This window comes from Narcine bancroftii, chromosome 4, assembly GCF_036971445.1.
Source record: "Narcine bancroftii isolate sNarBan1 chromosome 4, sNarBan1.hap1, whole genome shotgun sequence".
Classification (NCBI taxonomy): Eukaryota; Metazoa; Chordata; class Chondrichthyes; order Torpediniformes; family Narcinidae; genus Narcine; species Narcine bancroftii.
Genome location: NC_091472.1, coordinates 6,376,908 through 6,398,851, shown reverse-complemented (window position 1 = coordinate 6,398,851; position 21,944 = coordinate 6,376,908). Strand labels below are relative to the sequence as shown.

Below are 21,944 nucleotides of genomic sequence, written 5' to 3'. Positions count from 1 at the left end.
CTTCTTGCCCTCAGCACCCTCTTGAATCCTGGTCCCGATTCCAAGTTCGCATGAATCATCGCTAGTAGCCCAAGTTCATGAGCTTGAATCTAAACCCTGGCCGACGTTATGTTCCCCAACTCACAACAGGAAGATAATAAAGACGGCTCTACCTCTCCCAATATTATTGGAACAATGCCTTATCGCCCCTCCCAACAACCTATCTCTTTTTATGTTCCCTCTCCCCTCCCCTCCCCCCCCCCCCATCATCACATTTCCATCTTTAGTCTCAAGGAAGGGTCCAAACCTGAAAGGTCGTGACCCATCTCCCTCACCCCCTCCTCAGGGAATGAGAGGCTGGTGAGGGAGGATCCATCAGGCCCGCAGGAACTGGGCAGTCAGGGAGCGGCTTGGGTGGGCTGTGACAGCCCCGCCGGCTGCTCCGGCACCTCAGCGGGCCGCTTTGGCCTCCAGGCTGAAAGGGGTCATCGGAGCAGGCTTTTTTGGGCCTGCATGTAAAGATCAGAAATGCCTTTTCAATCTGCTTTTAAGCCGGCCTCCATGTGGAGGCCGACCATGAAGAGGCCTATTTACTCTGTTCAGGCCTTTCAATATTCATGCAGCATCTGCAGAGACAAAGGGATAGTCAGGGTTTTGGGTGGTGACACTACACCAGTTCAGATGTAAGCTCATCTCTACTCCACCAACACAGTCTGATCTGTTGGGTACCTCAATTTCCGCTTTTGAAGCCATTGCCATAATCTGGATGAAAGTCAAGTTTATTGTCAATCTGGCGAAACAGCATTCTCCGGTCCTCAGTGCAAAAACATGCAGACACAAAACTAAACACAACACACATATGGACAAGCAATAAATATGCAGGACAAGTATTTTATCTTTACAAATAAATATATATTTCTTTGTACAAATGAGAGTCTCGGATGGTGAGTGCAAGCAGGTCTTTTGGTCGTTCAGCCTTCTCACTGCCCGTGGGGAAGAAGCTGTTCCTCAGCCTGGTGGCGCCGGCTCTGATCCTCCTGGATCTCTTCCCTGATGGGAGCAGCTGAACGATGCTGTGTGCAGGGTGGAAAGGGGTCCGCAATGATTTTGCAGGGGGAGGACAACTCCATGATCCTTTCTGCCACTCTTATGGTCCTGTGGATTGACCACCGATCTATTTCTCTGTAGTAACCGTACTGACACAGCCGGCCAGGACACTCTCGATAGAGCTGCTATAGACGATTGACATGATGGTGACTGGTCGCCTTGCCCGTTTCAGTCTTCTCAGGAAGCGTAGTCACTGTTGCACCTTTCTGACAAGTGAGGAGATGTTGTGTGTCCACGATAGGTCACGAGTAAAGTGAACTCTGAGGAACATGGTGGTCTCGCTTTGAAAATGATGATGTTTAAATCTTCAAACATTTTTTTTTGAAAATTTTATTTATATAATAAATCGTACAATGAAAAAGCAAAGACCAAACATTTTAACCCTTTGCAAACTCCCACCCCCTGCCCTAACCCATCCCCACCCTCCCAAACCCCCTCTAAACTACCCCAAAAAGGAAAGAAAAAGAAGAAATCAAGAAGGGGAGACCATTTAACACAACACCCTTCAGTTATTTGCCATGGTTTGGGGCACCAGCACTAATGTGTGGGGTAAAAAAAAATTAATGATTCAGCCGCATATATTCCAAATACGGGCTCCAGGTTTTAACAGAAATAGAATAATTATTGTGTAAATTATATGTTATCTTTTCCAACAGAATACAAGATCTCATTTCCAAATGCCATCAGTCTCATTTTCTCAAATAATTGCCAAACATTTCCTAGCCACAGCTAAAGCTAATCTCAAAAAAGCAATTTGAAATGTATTTAATTTCAACTCCAAGCTCAGTTTCCCAGTAAAAATACCAAAAGGTCAAGTAAAATTTTAAAATCGAAAATAGCTTCCAAAAGTTCCTGAATCCTATACAACAATGCCTCAAACCGTGCATCTTGGCGCCTCACAGTTCGGCAGGCAGCAACCTCCTTTGAAGAAGACCGCAGAGCCCACCTCACTGACAAAAGACAAAGGAGGAAAAACCCAACACCCAACCCCAACCCACCAATTTTCCCCTGCAACCGCTGCAACCGTGTCTGCCTGTCCCGCATCGGACTTGTCAGCCACAAACGAGCCTGCAGCTGACGTGGACTTTACCCCTCCATAAATCTTCGTCTGCGAAGCCAAGCCAAAGATAAAGAACAGTGTGTGACCTGCTGAGTTTCTCCAGATTTGTGTCTGCAGATTTTCGTGTTTTCCTCCTCCTTCTGATTCTTTTTGTGGTGTTGGATCAGTCCCTGATTAGTGAAGCCAAGCCAAAGAAGGACATAGAAATAAATAAATGTATTCAATTAGAAAAAATAACATATAATTTAAGAAATAACATCACAATATTCGAACAAATATGGGAACTGTACATGAAATACAATAGAGAAATCCTACCGCGGACATCCACCGCCTAAAATGACAGAAGGAGAAGACAACGAAATGAACTGACCCAGTATATAAAAAATTCTTGTTTATTTTTATTGAGTGACGACATTGTTTAACGGGTTTAATGTATCTTATAGATTGAACTTTGAATAAATGGAAAGGGGGAGGGAGGGAAGGGAGGGGGGGAAAAAGGGGAGAAAATGACACTCTATATATTCAAGAGGACAATGTCTGTATGTATTTTCGTCAGTATGGTTTATAGTGTGAAAAATTTTTTAAAAATTCTATACCAAAAGGGTTTCACCACCAAGTAGCACGTAAAAAAGAACCAACTTCCTTATGACATCTGAAACGTAAATCAGAAGAGAGAAACTTTTATTTCCTTAATTTTGCCGGAGTTAAGTATAACTGATGAGAAAAATTAGAATGATCCAATCTATAGTTTGCATCTACAATTTTAGTCATACTGTCATCCAATCATCCTGAGAAATAGATATCGACAAAACTTTTTCCCATTTCAATCTAGATTCATAAACATCCAACTTAAGCATTTTATTCTGCAATAAAGCATACACCTCCGATATAAATCCTTTCTTGCCACCATCAGTAAGCAAAATTTCAAATTTAGCTCGCCTGGGTAACCGTAACGTGTGCCCAAAATTATCTAACAGTAGGGCTTTAATTTGATAATAAGAAAAAAGAGTATTCGAAGATATTTCATATTTCTCTTTCATTCTTCGAAACAAAATAAAATAACGCGCTTCATAACAATCTTCTACCAGTCTAATTCCTTTCTGCTCCTTCAACTTCAGAAGTTGATATTAAGTATAAAAGGAAAAAAGCTTATTTTGAAACAAAGGTGTTTTAGTGGAAATTTTACCTCCAGTTCCTATAATTTCATTCTTCTGAGTCCATAGTTCCATTAAATGTTTCAACACTGGAAAATTATAATTATATAATAACTGAGAATTTCATCTATAAATAAACTGATTCATCTTCTTCTCATCAATCCGAGATAGTTCAATATAAACCCATATCAAAGGTTTATGCACTTCAAACATCCTATTAATGAATTTCAACGGTGCCGATCCACAATAATTCAATCTTCAATCATTCTTTCGCAGATGAATGGAACTGCTGCTTTTGTCTTCCTTTTCTCGGAACTTCACGAATTCATTCAAGGGATTTTTGGTGCTTATATGGACTTTGATGACGAATCCTTAACAAACGTGACTCTGAAGAAATATTCACTGGAAAACTCACTCTCGCTGCTCAGGTATCAAGTCCACCAGGTGACCATCACAGCGGCTGTGACCGAGTCTCACACAGGTGGGTGACACCAAGTTCATTAAGTGTCCCATTACTGGTAAAAACACGGAACTCAGCAGGTCTCACAGCGTCCACGGGAGGTATAGAGCGTAACCAATGTTTTGGGCCTGAGCCCTTCGTCGTGGTATGAATAAGAAGGCGACAGGCGCCTGAATGAGAAGGCTGGGGGAGAAAGGAAGGAGTCAAAGATACGTTGCTGAAGTTTCGGACCTGAGCCCTTCCTCAAGGAATGAGCAGAATGAACCAAAAGCCGGAAATCTGAGAAAGTCTCAGAATTTAGACGGTGCCGGCTGGGGGAGGAATCCAGACCCACAAAAGGTGTTAATGGGGTACGATAAAGGGAGAGAATTATTAATGTCTGTGTGAAAGGAGATAGGGAAAAGAAGAGAGACAGAGCTGTGGGGGGGGGGGGGGGGGGGGGAGGTGATAGGGAAAGTAATGAAGGGGAGGGGGTTAACAAAAGCCAGAGAGGTCAATATTAATGCCATCCAGTTGGAGGGTGCCCAGTCCGAAGATTCCTCCAATTAGTCTAGCATTGCATAAGACAGAATGTCGGGAATTGAAATGAGTTGCTGCTGGCAGAGCTAAGGTGCTGAATGGAGCACTAATTTCACTGGTGTGAGGTTCACTCAGGAGTCTGATAACAGCAAGAAAGAAATGTCCTTAAATTTGGTGGTGCTTAATTTCACATTCATGAATCTTCTTTCTGATCGAAGGGGGTGAACAGAGTGTGGTCAGGGTTGGGTGTGTCTTCTAATACGTTGGCTGCTTCCTTGAGAAAGCGGGAAATTATGCATAAAGTCACTAGAGGTGTGTGGGGTTGTGTCTGACTGAGCCACATTCACAACCCTCTAGTTTCTTGTGTTCTTGGGCAGAGTAGATCTTGTCCCACACAGGACACTGTCGATGGTGCATCTGCAGAACTGGTTCAGGGACGCAGGCAACATGTCGACTTTCGCCAGGCTTCTGAGGAAGTAGAGCTCTGATTTTTTTTTTCTTGGCCTTTGCATCGATGTGGGTGCCAGGTCACTGGAGACCTTGGAACTTAAAACCGCCATCTGCCTCAGCACTATTGAGTGCGCCTTGCCTCTCCTCCACAAGTCTGTGACCAGCTCCTTGGCCTGACTGACTCTGGAGGAGAGATTGTTCACCTGGCACTGGCACCAAGGCACGATACCCTCTATCTCTAAATGACAACACTTCAGATCTCAGGTTTATTGTCAGAATACAGGTATGCAGCACTCAACTTCTGTTCAGATAATGTTCGACCGCATATATGTCTGTGGGCCCATAATTATTCAGTTATCACGAGCAAGTGATTTCTAGCTCTAGGAAATAGTATACTATATACCCACACTGATCCCACAGCCCCACTCCCTCCCCACAGGCCTGTATCTGTCCCCCCACTGATCCCACAGTCCCGCTCCCTCCCCACAGCCTTGTGTCGATCCCCATACTGATCCCACTGCCCCGCTCTCTCCCCATAGGCCTTTATCTGTTCCCACACTGATTCCACTGCCCCACTCTCTCCCCGCAGCCCTGTGTCGGTCCCCGCACTGATCCCACTTCCCTGCTCTCTCCCCGCAGGCCTGTATCTGTCCCCACACTGATTCCACTGCCCCACTCTCTCCTCACAGCCCCATGTAAGTCACCACACTGATCCCACTGCCCTGCTCTCTCCCTACAGGCTTGCATCTGTCCCCATACTATTCCCAGTGCCACACTCTCTCCCCTCAGCCTTTGTCAGTCCCCACACTGATCTCACTGCCCCGCTCTCTCCCCACAGGCCTATATCTGTTCCCACACTGATTCCACTGCCCCACTCTCTCCCCGCAGCCCTGTGTCAGTCTCCAACAATGATCCCACTGCCCTGAAAAGTAAGGCAGTGTCTTTGGTTCATTGATTATTCAGGAATCTGATGGCATGGGGGGAGAAGCTGTCCTTGTGCCATAAGTGCTTGTCTGTAGGCTCCTGAATGTCTTTCCCGATGGCTGTGGGTGGTGGGGTATTTGAGGATAGAGGCCGCATTTTTAAGATACCCCCTCATATAGATGTCCTCGATGGAGTGAAATCTGTGCCCGGTGTCACAGGCTGAATTAACAACCCTCTGGTATTTTTGAAAGAGAGTAGACACCGTAGTTGAAGTAAAAATGTAATGCTGGAGAAACTCAGCAGGTCACACAGTGTTCAGTTTCAGGCTTGAGCCCTTCATCAAGGTATAGAAAAATGTCAGCAGGTGTCAGAACAAAAGGGTAGAGGGGGAGGGGTGGTCATAAATCAGGAGGTGATAGGTGGAGAAGGGAGGGAGGATCCAGCAGCGATCAAGGGGAGGAGGGATGGCTGGGTGAATAGAGAGGGAAAGGAGTGGAGAGCTGATAGGGGGAAGGGAAGGGAGGGGGAAAGGAGAGCAGGTTGACAGAAACAGGAAAAATTGATGTTAATGCCATCCAGCTAGAGAGTGGCCAGATGGAAAATAAGGTGGTGTTCCTCCAGTTTGTGGGTGGTCTGGTGGGATAGCACCTGAAGCCATGGACAGACTTGTGAGTACAGGAGTCTGACACAAAACTGTAATGGTTGGCCACTGGGAGGTCCCTGTTACTGGTGTGGGCAGAAGCGAAGGTGCTCAGCGAAGCGATCTTCCAGTCTGTACTCAGTCTCTCCGATGAATAGAAGGCCACAAAGGGAGCAGTGGATGCAGTAAACCAATCCTGCGGATGGTCTCTGATACTGGTGCAGACAGAGCGAAGATGCTCAGCAAAGCTCTCTCCCAGTCCGCGTGATAAAATATAATCACTGGTGTGGAGGGAGGGACCACTCCCTCCATAACTCCCTCGTGTTCTCATCCCTCCCCTGGCACCTTCCCCTGTGGCCACAGGAGGTGCCACACTTGCTCCCACACCTCCTCCCTCACCACAGTCTGGGGCCCCAAACAGGCCTTTCAAGTGAAGGAACACTTCACCTATGTATCTGCAGGATTGATTTACTGCATCTGGTGCTCCCTTTGTGGCCTTGTCTACATCAGAGAGACTGGGCTGTAATAACATTGGGCTAACCGCTCCACCAACAGTGCTGCCCTAAATACCTTTGAGTTTCGTAATTCTACCTATTTCTATTGCTTCCGTTGGCAGCTCGATCTAGATATGGGCCTCCCTCTGAGTAAAAACTTCGCACCTCAGGTTTCTCTTTCATCTCTCACCTCTTATCTTAAACCTAGGCCCTTTTGTTCTCGAGTCATTTACCTGGAGGAATATAAAATCGTGAGGGGCATTCCCATCATCCATGTTGGACATTAAAACTCTGCAACAGTTGCTTTGTTGCTCGGTTAGTGCAATACTATTACAGCGCCAGCGATCCGGGTTCGAATCTGGTGCTGCCTGCAAGGAGTATCTACGTTCCGCCCGTGACCTGCGGGTGGGTTTCCTCTGGATGCCCCAGTTTTCTCCCACCATTCAAACTGTACGGGGGTTGTAGATTAATTGGAGTATTTGGGTGGCTGGGCTTGTGGGCTAGAAGGGCCTTTTACTGCGCTATTGTGGTACTACACCACTAGCCGACTGCAGGGGGCGACTTGTGTACCTGCAGGAAGAGCAATGGAGGACAAGGCCGGACCTGGCCAACTGTCAATCAGCCGACCTGAATGGACCAAGCCCCACCCGGTCGGCTGCCAATCATCCTCCGGGATATGAGCTAGATCTGGCCCCTCGAGGTCAGTCTCAGAGCTTGCACAGCTACTCTCACAGCCAGCTCTGTGGAAGTTTGTGTGGAATAAAGCCTGTTGAACAGACTTTATGTTTTGTGTCTGCTTTTCTGCTCGCTAGCGCATCACAGTATATATCTAAATTTAATTTAAATGTAAATTTAAAATGTCAAACTCACCATCTTGCAGACTTCTACACTCCAGGGAATAAAGACCCAGCCTATCCGACCTCTTGCCATAATGCAAGCCCTCCAGTCTCAGCAACATCCTGTTGTACCTCCTCTTGCTGGTAGTCCGACAAATCTCTAAGTTCGGAAATTCCTTCACTAAACCTATTCATGTCGGCCCTCCTTGAAATTTCCCTCAGTGGCCAAGCTGTTGACCAGGTGTTCCAATATCACTGGCTGTGTCTCGGTCAGATTCACATTGATCGCACCCTCCCAGCAAACCTGGAGTAATTTAATCACCTTGTTCTGCAGGGCAAAGGTAAAATACTGCAGGCGGTGGATATTCGAGATAAAAGCAGACATACTCAGCGGGTTATCCGTGGAGGGAGAAGGGGTGGTGCAGAAATGCGTTGGGGGGAGGGGTTGGCGTCAATGAATTGAATCTTCCGGAGTGGAAAACCGTGTGCTGAACTGCTTCACTTTATAAGTTTTTTTTTTAATACTTTATTTTAAAATTTAAAACCACAATTACATCCAATTCCGATAAAGTTTATACATAGATAAATATATGTGGATAGTATAACAAATCCCCCTCCCCACCTCTCTTCCCTTCCCCACTAATCCCCACCCTCCTTCCTCTAAACTACCCCCTAAAAAGAAAGGAAAAGGAGATCACCAATTCTATATGGAAAACACTTCGGCCAAGGAACTACGTATCGTCACCGGGACGGACTGAGAGCTCAAACCTTCAAACCAACAATTTTCAAATATGGGCCCCATACTTTCATAAAAAAATTGGCTCATAAATTATACCGTTATCTTTTCAAGAGAAATACAAGATTTCATTTTGCATTCCCAAAACCAAATCAGATTTCCATGTAACAGCCAAACGTTTCTTAGCTACAGCTAAAGGTAAACGTGAAAATTCAATTTGATACAGAGTCAATCTCAATTTTAAACCAATCGTTTAAATATTCCACCTAATAAAAAAAACTTTGGATCAAATGGAAGTTTAACTTTTAATACTTTTTCCAAAAATAATTTAAATTGTATCCAAAGAATCTTGACTTTAGGACAAATCCATGTCTCTTCACCACACTTGAAACAAGTGTGAAGACATTAATTAAATCTCTTTAATTTTTGAGGGGTTCGATATAATTGATGGAGAAAATTATACTATACTAATTAATCTACACCTTACATTTATAACCTTAGGCATGTTTTCTTCACATAAATTCCTCCAATCATTTTCATCTATCTTCCTATTCTAATCCGTTTCCCATTTCAATCTTGATTTATGAATTACCCAGATAATCTGCTTTAGAGTTATTACTTACTAAAGGAGATATAAATAACTTTATTTCTGAGATGTTGTAGCGGCAGCTACACTGCTACTGAAAGAACACACAACCAGACGGGTTGAGCTCAGTGAGCAGAACTGATTTATTGCAGGCCGGACCTGGCTGAGAACTGTGCTGGAGGGCGCAGACGTCACCCGGGCGTCATATGGTCCCCCAGCGCGGGCTTCTGAGCCCTGTGCTGAGAAGAAGGGGAAACCCCCGACGGCGCCATTTTGGCGGCTGTCCCGCCGCGTGGTGTGCCGCCACAATGTATAGATTATTACAAAGTAAAATGCCTAAACTACTTTGGAAATTTGACTGAGAACTTGCGGTCAGAACTGCTTGTGCCAAAGACTTTGGGGACTGCCTGAAGATTTACTGCATGGTCGCACTGTGTTCCAAATGAAGGCTTTAATCAGTGTGTCTTGCCCACACAGGTGCAGTGCAGACCGCAGCAGCAGACATCACCGTCTTGTTCACGAAGTACAACCTGAAGTTTCTTGACTATCAGAGGATCTTAAAGCCCCCTCAGAACTACACAGCTCAAGTAAGTCATGATGAGAAATGAGTTGACTCAGACTGCATTGGAGCATGCACCAAGAAGGGGGAGGGTAGTGAAGGAAAGAGGGATGGGGTGTTGGGGAGTCAGACAAGAAGATGAAGGCTGTTGTGCAGGAGAGGTGCAGTGGGGTGGATGGGAGAAGGAGGAGACATCTTGAGGAGAAAATAATAATGTCCATTGACTTCCGCATTTTACAATGTACATGATAGGCTCTATCAATAACTCCAAAGCTGTAGAGTGAGGAACAATAGGCTTTATTACACTTTAGACTTGCAGCTGGCCCTATTCCATGTGCTCGACTCAGGGCAGTGAGAGGGAGGTCGACCTTTATTTCAGGGTCACAAGAGGAGGAGATACCAGGGAGCGAGTCACCAGTGGGGGACGGGCCTGCTACATATTAACAGTCACATATTCACATATTCGTATCACCACACGTGCATGGGGGGTGTATGGGTCAGCTCAACATCGAGGGTCCAAGGGCCTGTACTGTTCTATGATAATACTGCAAAGATGAGGGGAGAGGGGTTGGATGAAAATTCCTTTCTCCAGAGGTCATCAAACTCACAGAGAACTTCGATCGAATGGATCAGAGGATCTCATTCAGTCTCGTAGCACCCACAGTGGGTAAAGATATATTATCGATGTTTTGTGCCCTTCCTCAAGGTATGACGTTCTGACACCCTTGAGTGGAAATGTCCCATTGTTGTCCACTCTGGTGTATACTGAAGTGTTAATGAAACACGCTGGGCTGCAGACACTGTGATTATAGTAAACACACCAAAATGCTGGAGGAACTTGTTTCAGCATGTATAGGAGACAAAGATATATCGCCGACGTTTCAGGCCTGATCCCTTCTTCGAGGAGAGATCAGAAAAGGCAGATGCAGGAAAGATCAGAAAGTCTCGGAGTTCAAACAACAGGGGAGGAATCCAGACCAACAAAAGGTGTTAATTGGATGTGATAAGGGACTAGCTCGAATTTATCATGTTTGTGTGAAAGGAGACAGGGAATGGAGCGATGGGAGGGTTTAACAAAGCCAGAGGTCGATATTATGCCATCTGGTTGGAGGGTGCCCAGTCGCTAAGTGAGGTGTGGTTCCTCAGGAGTGTAGCGGATTGTTGAAAAGGCCAATGAAGCAAGGGTGAGTAATAAATGCCGGCAAGGGTGAAGCAAGGGTGAGTAATAAATGCCGGCAAGGGTGAAGCAAGGGTGAGTAATAAATGCTGGCAAGGATGAAGCGTGGGTGAGTAATAAATGCTGGCAAGGATGAAGCGTGGGTGAGTAATAAATGCTGGAAAGTTTCCTTTCCAATTTAAAATTCCTTGCTAAAACCTGTGGCAATCAATATAAAACCATGATCAAGGAATCCACCTGGAAAATCAGAAGGGAAGAGCAGAAAAGCATGAATTGAATTGTTTATTGTCGCACTGACTGAAATACATGAAGAAGCTTTGTTGTCCAGGTAAGTCAATTAAGGACAGCAGGAAGTGCAATAGTGACCAGGAAATAAAACCGTGTACAGAGTCATGTGTCAGAGGTCAAACAGGGCAAGGAACAGAGAAAAGGACATAAAGGATACAGTTAAAACCATTATAACGCTGGAGGAACTCAACAGGTGTTGTGGTGCCCATTGGAGATACAGGACCCTCCAGAACGTCTGAACAAAGACACTTTTCTTTCCTTTATTTGACTCTGTGACCCACAGTTTAAATTTGTAATCAAACAATTCACATGTAGTTAAAGTAGACAATCCAGATTTTATTCAAGATTATTTGTATACATGTAGAAATTACAGCAAAAACACAAAGCTGGAGATATTCAGCAGGTCAAACAGTGTCCTGTTTCTAGCAAAGATAAAAATACATAATTGACATTTCAGGCTTGAGCCCTTCTTCAATGTCTGATACCTTGATGAAGGACTGAAGCCTGAATCGCCGGTTATGTATTTTTACCGATATAAAGGACAGTGTTTCAATGTTGTGAGTAGAGGAGGTGTGGCCACCCTGCCCATTGCTGGTGGTCACGTGGCCTCCCGCTCTGAAACTCATTTGGAAGTCACATCACCTGTCAGTACGTGGAGTTTTTTTTCAAACAAAGTTACGGTTTTTCAGCTGGAGTGTCAATTAAGATTGGGCTCAGACCACTGGTCAGTGCACACCTTGCCATTGGTGGGTTCAATTCAACGAGCATCCTTATTGGCTAGAGCCGTGTATTTAGCACCAGCACAGAGACATTCACTCTCTCTGCTTTGTGACCTGGCCCAGACACTGCTCCAGGCCAGGTCGATTCTGCAGACGTCACTTGGAAGGGTCACGGGTAAGGTGTGCACTGCACTGAAGCTGAGCTGTGGAACTGCAATAGCTCAAAGTGCGGTCCATCAATACTGGCAGTAGAGCCGCTGCTCTCAAATGATCAGGAGTCCTAGATCGTGTGTATATAGTGATACAGAGATACCAGATCCACCTCTCAACTGAACAGGGGTCAGACAGCGTGCTTATACCCTGCGTATACAGAGATACCAGATCCACCTGTCAACTGATCAGGGGTCAGACAGCGTGCTTATACCCTGCGTATACAGAGATACCAGGTCCACCTCTCACCTGATCAGGGGGTCAGACAGCATGCTTATACCCTGCGTATACAGAGATACCAGATCCACCTCTCACCTGATCAGGGGTCAGACAGCGTGCTTATACCCTGCGTATACAGAGATACCAGGTCCACCTCTCAACTGATCAGGGGTCAGGGAGCGTGCTTATACCCTGCGTATACAGGGATACCAGATCCACCTCTCAACTGATCAGGGGTCAGACAGCGTGCTTATACCCTGCGTATACAGAGATACCTGATCCACCTCTCACCTGATCAGGGGTCAGACAGCGTGCTTATACCCTGCGTATACAGAGATACCAGGTCCACCTCTCAACTGATCAGGGGTCAGACAGCGTGCTTATACCCTGTGTATACAGAGATACCAGATCCACCTCTCACCTGATCAAGGGTCAGACAGCGTGATTATACCCTGCGTATACAGAGATACCAGGTCCACCTCTCAACTGATCAGGGGGTCAGACAGCGTGCTTATACCCTGCGTATACAGAGATACCAGGTCCACCTCTCAACTGATCAGGGGTCAGACAGCGTGCTTATACCCTGCGTATACAGAGATACCAGGTCCACCTCTCAACGGATCAGGGGGTCAGACAGCGTGCTTATACCCTGCGTATACAGAGATACCAGATCCACCTCTCACCTGATCAGGGGTCAGACAGCGTGCTTATACCCTGCGTATACAGAGATACCAGGTCCACCTCTCACCTGATCAGGGGTCAGACAGCGTGCTTATACCCTGCGTATACAGAGATACCAGGTCCACCTCTCACCTGATCAGGGGTCAGACAGCGTGCTTATACCCTGCGTATACAGAGATACCAGATCCACCTCTCACCTGATCAGGGGTCAGACAGCGTGCTTATACCCTGCGTATACAGAGATACCAGGTCCACCTCTCAACTGATCAGGGGTCAGAGAGCGTGCTTATACCCTGCGTATACAGAGATACCAGGTCCACCTCTCACCTGATCAGGGGTCAGACAGCGTGCTTATACCCTGCGTATACAGAGATACCAGATCCACCTCTCACCTGATCAGGGGTCAGACAGCGTGCTTATACCCTGCGTATACAGAGATACCAGGTCCACCTCTCAACTGATCAGGGGTCAGAGAGCGTGCTTACACCCTGCGTATACAGAGATACCAGGTCCACCTCTCACCTGATCAGGGGTCAGACAGCGTACTTACACCCTGCGTATACAGAGATACCAGGTCCACCTCTCACCTGATCAGGGGTCAGACAGCGTGCTTATACCCTGCGTATACAGAGATACCAGATCCACCTCTCAACTGATCAGCGGTCAGACAGCGTGCTTATACCCTGCGTATACAGAGATACCAGATCCACCTCTCACCTGATCAGGGGTCAGACAGCGTGCTTATACCCTGCGTATACAGAGATACCAGATCCACCTCTCACCTGATCAGGGGGTCAGACAGCGTGCTTATACCCTGCGTATACAGAGATACCAGATCCACCTCTCAACTGATCAGGGGTCAGACAGCGTGCTTATACCCTGCGTATACAGAGATACCAGATCCACCTCTCACCTGATCAGGGATCAGACAGCGTGCTTATACCCTGCGTATACAGAGATACCAGGTCCACCTCTCAACTGATCAGGGGTCAAGGAGCGTGCTTATACCTTGCGTATACAGAGATACCAGGTCCACCTCTCAACTGATCAGGGGTCAAGGAGCATGCTTATACCCTGCGTATACAGAGATACCAGGTCCACCTCTCAACTGATCAGGGGTCAGACAACGTGCTTATACCCTGCGTATACAGAGATACCAGGTCCACCTCTCAACTGATCAGGGGTCAGACAGCGTGCTTATACCCTGCGTATACAGAGATACCAGATCCACCTCTCAACTGATCAGGGGTCAGACAGCGTGCTTATACCCTGCGTATACAGAGATACCAGATCCACCTCTTAACTGATCAGGGGTCAGACAGCGTGCTTATACCCTGCGTATACAGAGATAGCAGATCCATCTCACAACTGATCAGGGGTCAGGGAGCGTTCTTATACCCTGCGTACACAGAGATACCAGATCCACCTCTCAACTGATCAGGGGTCAGACAGCGTGCTTATACCCTGCGTATACAGAGATACCAGATCCACCTCTCACCTGATCAGGGGGTCAGACAGCATGCTTATACCCTGCGTATACAGAAATACCAGATCCACCTCTCAACTGATCAGGGGTCAGGCAGCGTGCTTATACCCTGCGTATACAGAGATACCAGATCCACCTCTCCCTTGATCAGGGGTCAGACAGCGTGCTTCTACCCTGCGTATACAGAGATACCAGGTCCACCTCTCAACTGATCAGGGGTCAGACAGCGTGCCTATACCCTGCGTATACAGAGATACCAGATCCACCTCTCACCTGATCAGGGTTCAGACAGCGTGCTTATACCCTGCGTATATCGAGATACCAGGTCCACCTCTCACCTGATCAGGGGTCAGACAGCGTGCTTATACCCTGCGTATATCGAGATACCAGGTCCACCTCTCACCTGATCAGGGGTCAGACAGCGTGCTTATACCCTGCGTATACAGAGATACCAGGTCCACCTCTCAACTGATCAGGGGTCAGACAGCGTGCTTATACCCTGGGTATACAGAGATACCAGATCCACCTCTCACCTGATCAGGGTTCAGACAGCGTGCTTATACCCTGCGTATATCGAGATACCAGGTCCACCTCTCACCTGATCAGGGGTCAGACAGCGTGCTTATACCCTGCGTATATCGAGATACCAGGTCCACCTCTCACCTGATCAGGGGTCAGACAGCGTGCTTATACCCTGCGTATACAGAGATACCAGATCCACCTCTCAACTGATCAGGGGTCAGACAGCGTGCTTATACCCTGCGTATACAGAGATACCAGATCCACCTCTCAACTGATCAGGTGTCAGACAGCGTGCTTATACCCTGCGTATACAGAGATACCAGGTCCACCTCTCAACTGATCAGGGGTCAGACAGCGTGCTTATACCCTGCGTATACAGAGATACCAGGTCCACCTCTCAACTGATCAGGGGTCAAGGAGCGTGCTTATACCCTGCGTATACAGAGATACCAGGTCCACCTCTCAACTGATCAGGGGTCAGACAGCGTGCTTATACCCTGCGTATACAGAGATACCAGATCCACCTCTCAACTGATCAGGGGTCAGACAGCGTGCTTATACCCTGCGTATACAGAGATACCAGATCCACCTCTCAACTGATCATGGGTCAGACAGCGTGCTTATACCCTGCGTATACAGAGATATCAGATCCACCTCTCAACTGATCAGCGGTCAGACAGCGTGCTTATACCCTGCGTACACAGAGATACCAGATCCACCTCTCAACTGATCAGGGGGTCAGACAGCGTGCTTATACCCTGCGTATACAGAGATACCAGGTCCACCTCTGAACTGATCAGGGGGTCAGACAGCGTGCTTATACCCTGCGTATACAGAGATACCAGGTCCACCTCTCACCTGATCAGGGGTCAGACAGCGTGCTTATACCCTGCGTATACAGAGATACCAGATCCACCTCTTAACTGATCAGGGGTCAGACAGCGTGCTTATACCCTGCGTATACAGAGATACCAGATCCACCTCTCACCTGATCAGGGGGTCAGACAGCATGCTTATACCCTGCGTATACAGAAATACCAGATCCACCTCTCAACTGATCAGGGGTCAGACAGCGTGCTTATACCCTGCGTATACAGAGATACCAGGTCCACCTCTCAACTGATCAGGGGTCAGACAGCGTGCTTATACCCTGCGTATACAGAGATACCAGATCCACCTCTCACCTGATCAGGGTTCAGACAGCGTGCTTATACCCTGCGTATACAGAGATACCAGGTCCACCTCTCAACTGATCAGTGGTCAGGCAGCGTGCTTATACCCTGCGTATACAGACATACCAGGTCCACCTCTCAACTGATCATGGGTCAGACAGCGTGCTTATACCCTGCGTATACAGAGATATCAGGTCCACCTCTCACCTGATCAGGGGTCAGACAGCGTGCTTATACCCTGCGTATACAGAGATACCAGGTCCACCTCTGAACTGATCAGGGGGTCAGACAGCGTGCTTATACCCTGCGTATACAGAGATACCAGGTCCACCTCTCACCTGATCAGGGGTCAGACAGCGTGCTTATACCCTGCGTATACAGAGATACCAGGTCCACCTCTCAACTGATCAGGGGTCAGACAGCGTGCTTATACCCTGCGTATACAGAGATACCAGATCCACCTCTCAACTGATCAGGGGTCAGACAGCGTGCTTATACCCTGCGTATACAGAGATACCAGGTCCACCTCTCAACTGATCAGGGGTCAGACAGCGTGCTTATACCCTGCGTATACAGAGATACCAGATCCACCTCTCACCTGATCAGGGTTCAGACAGCGTGCTTATACCCTGCGTATACAGAGATACCAGGTCCACCTCTCAACTGATCAGGGGTCAGACAGCGTGCTTATACCCTGCGTATACAGAGATACCAGGTCCACCTCTCAACTGATCATGGGTCAGACAGCGTGCTTATACCCTGCGTATACAGAGATACCAGGTCCACCTCTCAACTGATCAGGGGTCAGACAGCGTGCTTATACCCTGCGTATACAGAGATACCAGATCCACCTCCCAACTGATCAGGGGCCGGACAGCGTGCTTATACCCTGCGTATACAGAGATACCAGGTCCACCTCTCACCTGATCAGGGGTCAGACAGCGTGCTTATACCCTGCGTATACAGAGATACCAGATCCACCTCTCAACTGATCAGGGGTCAGACAGCGTGCTTATACCCTGCGTATACAGAGATACCAGATCCACCTCTCACCTGATCAGGGTTCAGACAGCGTACTTATACCCTGCGTACACAGAGATACCAGGTCCACCTCTCAACTGATCAGGGGTCAGGGTGCGTGCTTATACCCTGCGTATACAGAGATACCAGGTCCACCTCTCACCTGTTCAGGGGTCAGACAGCGTGCTTATACCCTGCGTATACAGAGATACCAGGTCCACCTCTCAACTGATCAGGGGTCAGACAGCGTGCTTATACCCTGCGTAAACAGAGATACCAGATCCACCTCTCAACTGATCAGGGGTCAGACAGCGTGCTTATACCCTGCGTATACAGAGATACCAGGTCCACCTCTCAACTGATCAGGGGTCAGACAGCGTGCTTATACCCTGCGTATACAGAGATACCAGGTCTACCTCTCAACTGATCAGGGGTCATGGAGCGTGCTTATACCCTGCGTATACAGAGATACCAGGTCCACCTCTCAACTGATCAGGGGTCAGACAGCGTGCTTATAGCCTGCATATACAGAGATACCAGGTCCACCTCTCAACTGATCAGGGGTCAGACAGCGTGTTATACCCTGCGTATACAGAGATACCAGATCCACCTCTCAACTGATCAGCGGTCAGACAGCGTGCTTATACCCTGCGTATACAGAGATACCAGATCCACCTCTCAACTGATCAGGGGTCAGACAGCGTGCTTATACCCTGCGTATACAGAGATACCAGATCCACCTCTCAACTGATCAGCGGTCAGACAGCGTGCTTATACCCTGCGTACACAGAGATACCAGATCCACCTCTCAACTGATCAGGGGGTCAGACAGCGTGCTTATACCCTGCGTACACAGAGATACCAGATCCACCTCTCAACTGATCAGGGGTCAGACAGCGTGCTTATACCCTGCGTATACAGAGATACCAGGTCCACCTCTGAACTGATCAGGGGGTCAGACAGCGTGTTTATATCCTGCGTATACAGAGATACCAGATCCACCTCTCACCTGATCAGGGGTCAGACAGCGTGCTTATACCCTGCGTATACAGAGATACCAGGGCCACCTCTCACCTGATCAGGGGTCAGACAGCGTGCTTATACCCTGCGTATACAGAGATACCAGATCCACCTCTCACCTGATCAGGGGGTCAGACAGCATGCTTATACCCTGCGTATACAGAAATACCAGATCCACCTCTCAACTGATCAGGGGTCAGGCAGCGTGCTTATACCCTGCGTATACAGAGATACCAGATCCACCTCTCCCTTGATCAGGGGTCAGACAGCGTGCTTATACCCTGCGTATACAGAGATACCAGGTCCACCTCTCAACTGATCAGGGGTCAGACAGCGTGCTTATACCCTGCGTATACAGAGATACCAGGTCCACCTCTCAACTGATCATGGGTCAGACAGCGTGCTTATACCCTGCGTATACAGAGATACCAGGTCCACCTCTCACCTGATCAGGGGTCAGACAGCGTGCTTATACCCTGCGTATACAGAGATACCAGGGCCACCTCTCACCTGATCAGGGGTCAGACAGCGTGCTTATACCCTGCGTATACAGAGATACCATGTCCATCTCTCAACTGATCAGGAGCGTGCTAATACCCTGCGTATACAGAGATACCAGGTCCACCTCTCACCTGATCAGGGGGTCAGACAGCGTGCTTATACCCTGCGTATACAGAGATACCAGATCCACCTCTCACCTGATCAGGGGTCAGACAGCATGCTAAAACCCTGCGTATACAGAGATACCAGATCCACCTCTCACCTGATCAGGGGTCAGACAGCGTGCTTATACCCTGCGTATACAGAGATACCAGATCCACCTCTCACCTGATTAGGGGTCAGACAGCGTGCTTATACCCTGCATATACAGAGATACCAGATCCACCTCTCACCTGATCAGGGGTCAGACAGCGTGCTTATACTCTGCGTATACAGAGATATCAGATCCACCTCTCACCTGATCAGGGGTCAGACAGCGTGCTTATACCCTGCGTATACAGAGATATCAGATCCACCTCTTACCTGATCAGGGGTCAGACAGCGTGCTTATACCCTGCGTATACAGAGATACCAGATCCACCTCTCACCTGATCAGGTGTCAGACAGCGTGCTTATACCCTGCGTATACAGAGATACCAGATCCACCTCTTAACTGATCAGGGGTCAGACAGCGTGCTTATACCCTGCGTATACAGAGATACCAGGTCCACCTCTCACCTGATCAGGGTTCAGACAGCGTGCTTATACCCTGCGTATACCGAGATACCAGGTCCACCTCTCACCTGATCAGGGGTCAGACAGCGTGCTTATACCCTGCGTATACAGAGATACCAGATCCACCTCTCCCTTGATCAGGGGTCAGACAGCGTGCTTATACCCTGCGTATACAGAGATACCAGGTCCACCTCTCAACTGATCAGGGGTCAGACAGCGTGCTTATACCCTGCGTATACAGAGATACCAGATCCACCTCTCACCTGATCAGGGTTCAGACAGCGTGCTTATACCCTGCGTATACAGAGATACCAGGTCCACCTCTCAACTGATCAGGGGTCAGACAGCGTGCTTATACCCTGCGTATACAGAGATACCAGGTCCACTTCTCAACTGATCATGGGTCAGACAGCGTGCTTATACCCTGCGTATACAGAGATACCAGGTCCACCTCTCACCTGATCAGGGGTCAGACAGCGTGCTTATATCCTGCGTATACAGAGATACCAGGGCCACTTCTCACCTGATCAGGGGTCAGACAGCGTGCTTATACCCTGCGTATACAGAGATACCATGTCCATCTCTCAACTGATCAGGAGCGTGCTTATACCCTGCGTATACAGAGATACCAGGTCCACCTCTCACCTGATCAGGGGGTCAGACAGCGTGCTTATACCCTGCGTATACAGAGATACCAGATCCACCTCTCACCTGATCAGGGGTCAGACAGCGTGCTTATACCCTGCGTATACAGAGATACCAGGTCCACCTCTCAACTGATCAGGGGTCAAGGAACGTGCTTATACCCTGCGTATACAAAGATACCAGGTCCACCTCTCAACTGATCAGGGGTCAAGGAGCGTGCTTATACCCTGCGTATACAGAGATACCAGGTCCACCTCTCAACTGATCAGGGGTCAGACAGCGTGCTTATACCCTGCGTATACAGAGATACCAGGTCCACCTCTCAACTGATCAGGGGTCAGACAGCGTGCTTATACCCTGCGTATACAGAGATACCAGATCCACCTCTCAACTGATCAGGGGTCAGACAGCGTGCTTATACCCTGCGTATACAGAGATACCAGGTCTACCTCTCAACTGATCAGGGGGTCAGACAGCATGCTTATACCCTGCGTATACAGAGATACCAGATCCACCTCTCACCTGATCAGGGGTCAGACAGCCTGCTTATACCCTGCGTATACAGAGATATCAGATCCACCTCTCACCTGATCAGGGGTCAGACAGCGTGCTCATACCCTGCGTATACAGAGATACCAGATCCACCTCTCAACTGATCAGGGGTCAGACAGCGTGCTTATACCCTGCGTATACAGAGATACCAGATCCACCTCTCAACTGATCAGGGGTCAGACAGCGTGCTTATACCCTGCGTATACAGAGATACCAGGTCCACCTCTCAACTGATCAGGGGTCAGACAGCGTGCTTATACCCTGCGTATACAGAGATACCAGGTCCACCTCTCAACTGATCAGGGATCAGACAGCGTGCTTATACCCTGCGTATACAGAGATACCAGATCCACCTCTCACCTGATCAGGGGTCAGACAGCCTGCTTATACCCTGCGTATACAGAGATATCAGATCCACCTCTCACCTGATCAGGGGTCAGACAGCGTGCTCATACCCTGCGTATACAGAGATACCAGATCCACCTCTCAACTGATCAGGGGTCAGACAGCGTGCTTATACCCTGCGTATACAGAGATACCAGATCCACCTCTCAACTGATCAGGGGTCAGACAGCGTGCTTATACCCTGCGTATACAGAGATACCAGGTCCACCTCTCAACTGATCAGGGGTCAGACAGCGTGCTTATACCCTGCGTATACAGAGATACCAGGTCCACCTCTCAACTGATCAGGGATCAGACAGCGTGCTTATACCCTGCGTATACAGAGATATCAGATCCACCTCTCACCTGATCAGGGGTCAGACAGCGTGCTTATACCCTGCGTATACAGAGATACCAGGTCCACCTCTCACCTGATCAGGGGTCCGACAGCGTGCTTATACCCTGCGTATACAGAGATACCAGGTCCACCTCTCACCTGATCAGGGGTCAGACAGCGTGCTTATACCCTGCGTATACAGAGATACCAGATCCACCTCTCAACTGATCAGGGGTCAGACAGCGTGCTTATACCCTGCGTATACAGAGATACCAGGTCCACCTCTCAACTGATCAGGGGTCAGACAGCGTGCTTATACCCTGCGTATACAGAGATACCAGGTCCACCTCTCAACTGTTCAGGGGTCAAGGAGCGTGCTTATACCCTGCGTATACAGAGATACCAGGTCCACCTCTCAACTGATCAGGGGTCAAGGAGCGTGCTTATACCCTGCGTATACAGAGATACCAGGTCCACCTCTCAACTGATCAGGGGTCAGACAACGTGCTTATACCCTGCGTATACAGAGATACCAGGTCCACCTCTCAACTGATCAGGGGTCAGACAGCGTGCTTATACCCTGCGTATACAGAGATACCAGATCCACCTCTTAACTGATCAGGGGTCAGACAGCGTGCTTATACCCTGCGTATACAGAGATACCAGATCCACCTCTCAACTGATCAGGGGTCAGGGAGCGTTCTTATACCCTGCGTACACAGAGATACCAGATCCACCTCTCAACTGATCAGGGGTCAGACAGCGTGCTTATACCCTGCGTATACAGAGATAC

At 48.3% G+C, this 21,944-nt stretch overlaps 1 protein-coding gene across 1 annotated transcript in view; it reads left to right on the top strand.

Moving 5' to 3' along the window:
- cd109 (CD109 molecule) overlaps nt 1-21,944 on the top strand; it is a 490,209-nt gene that overhangs the window by 83,959 nt on the left and 384,306 nt on the right. The window contains exons 9-10 of the mRNA XM_069930693.1: nt 3,577-3,781; nt 9,423-9,532. Of these exons, the coding sequence (XP_069786794.1) occupies nt 3,577-3,781; nt 9,423-9,532 (315 nt within the window). The remainder of the gene's footprint in view (nt 1-3,576; nt 3,782-9,422; nt 9,533-21,944) is intronic.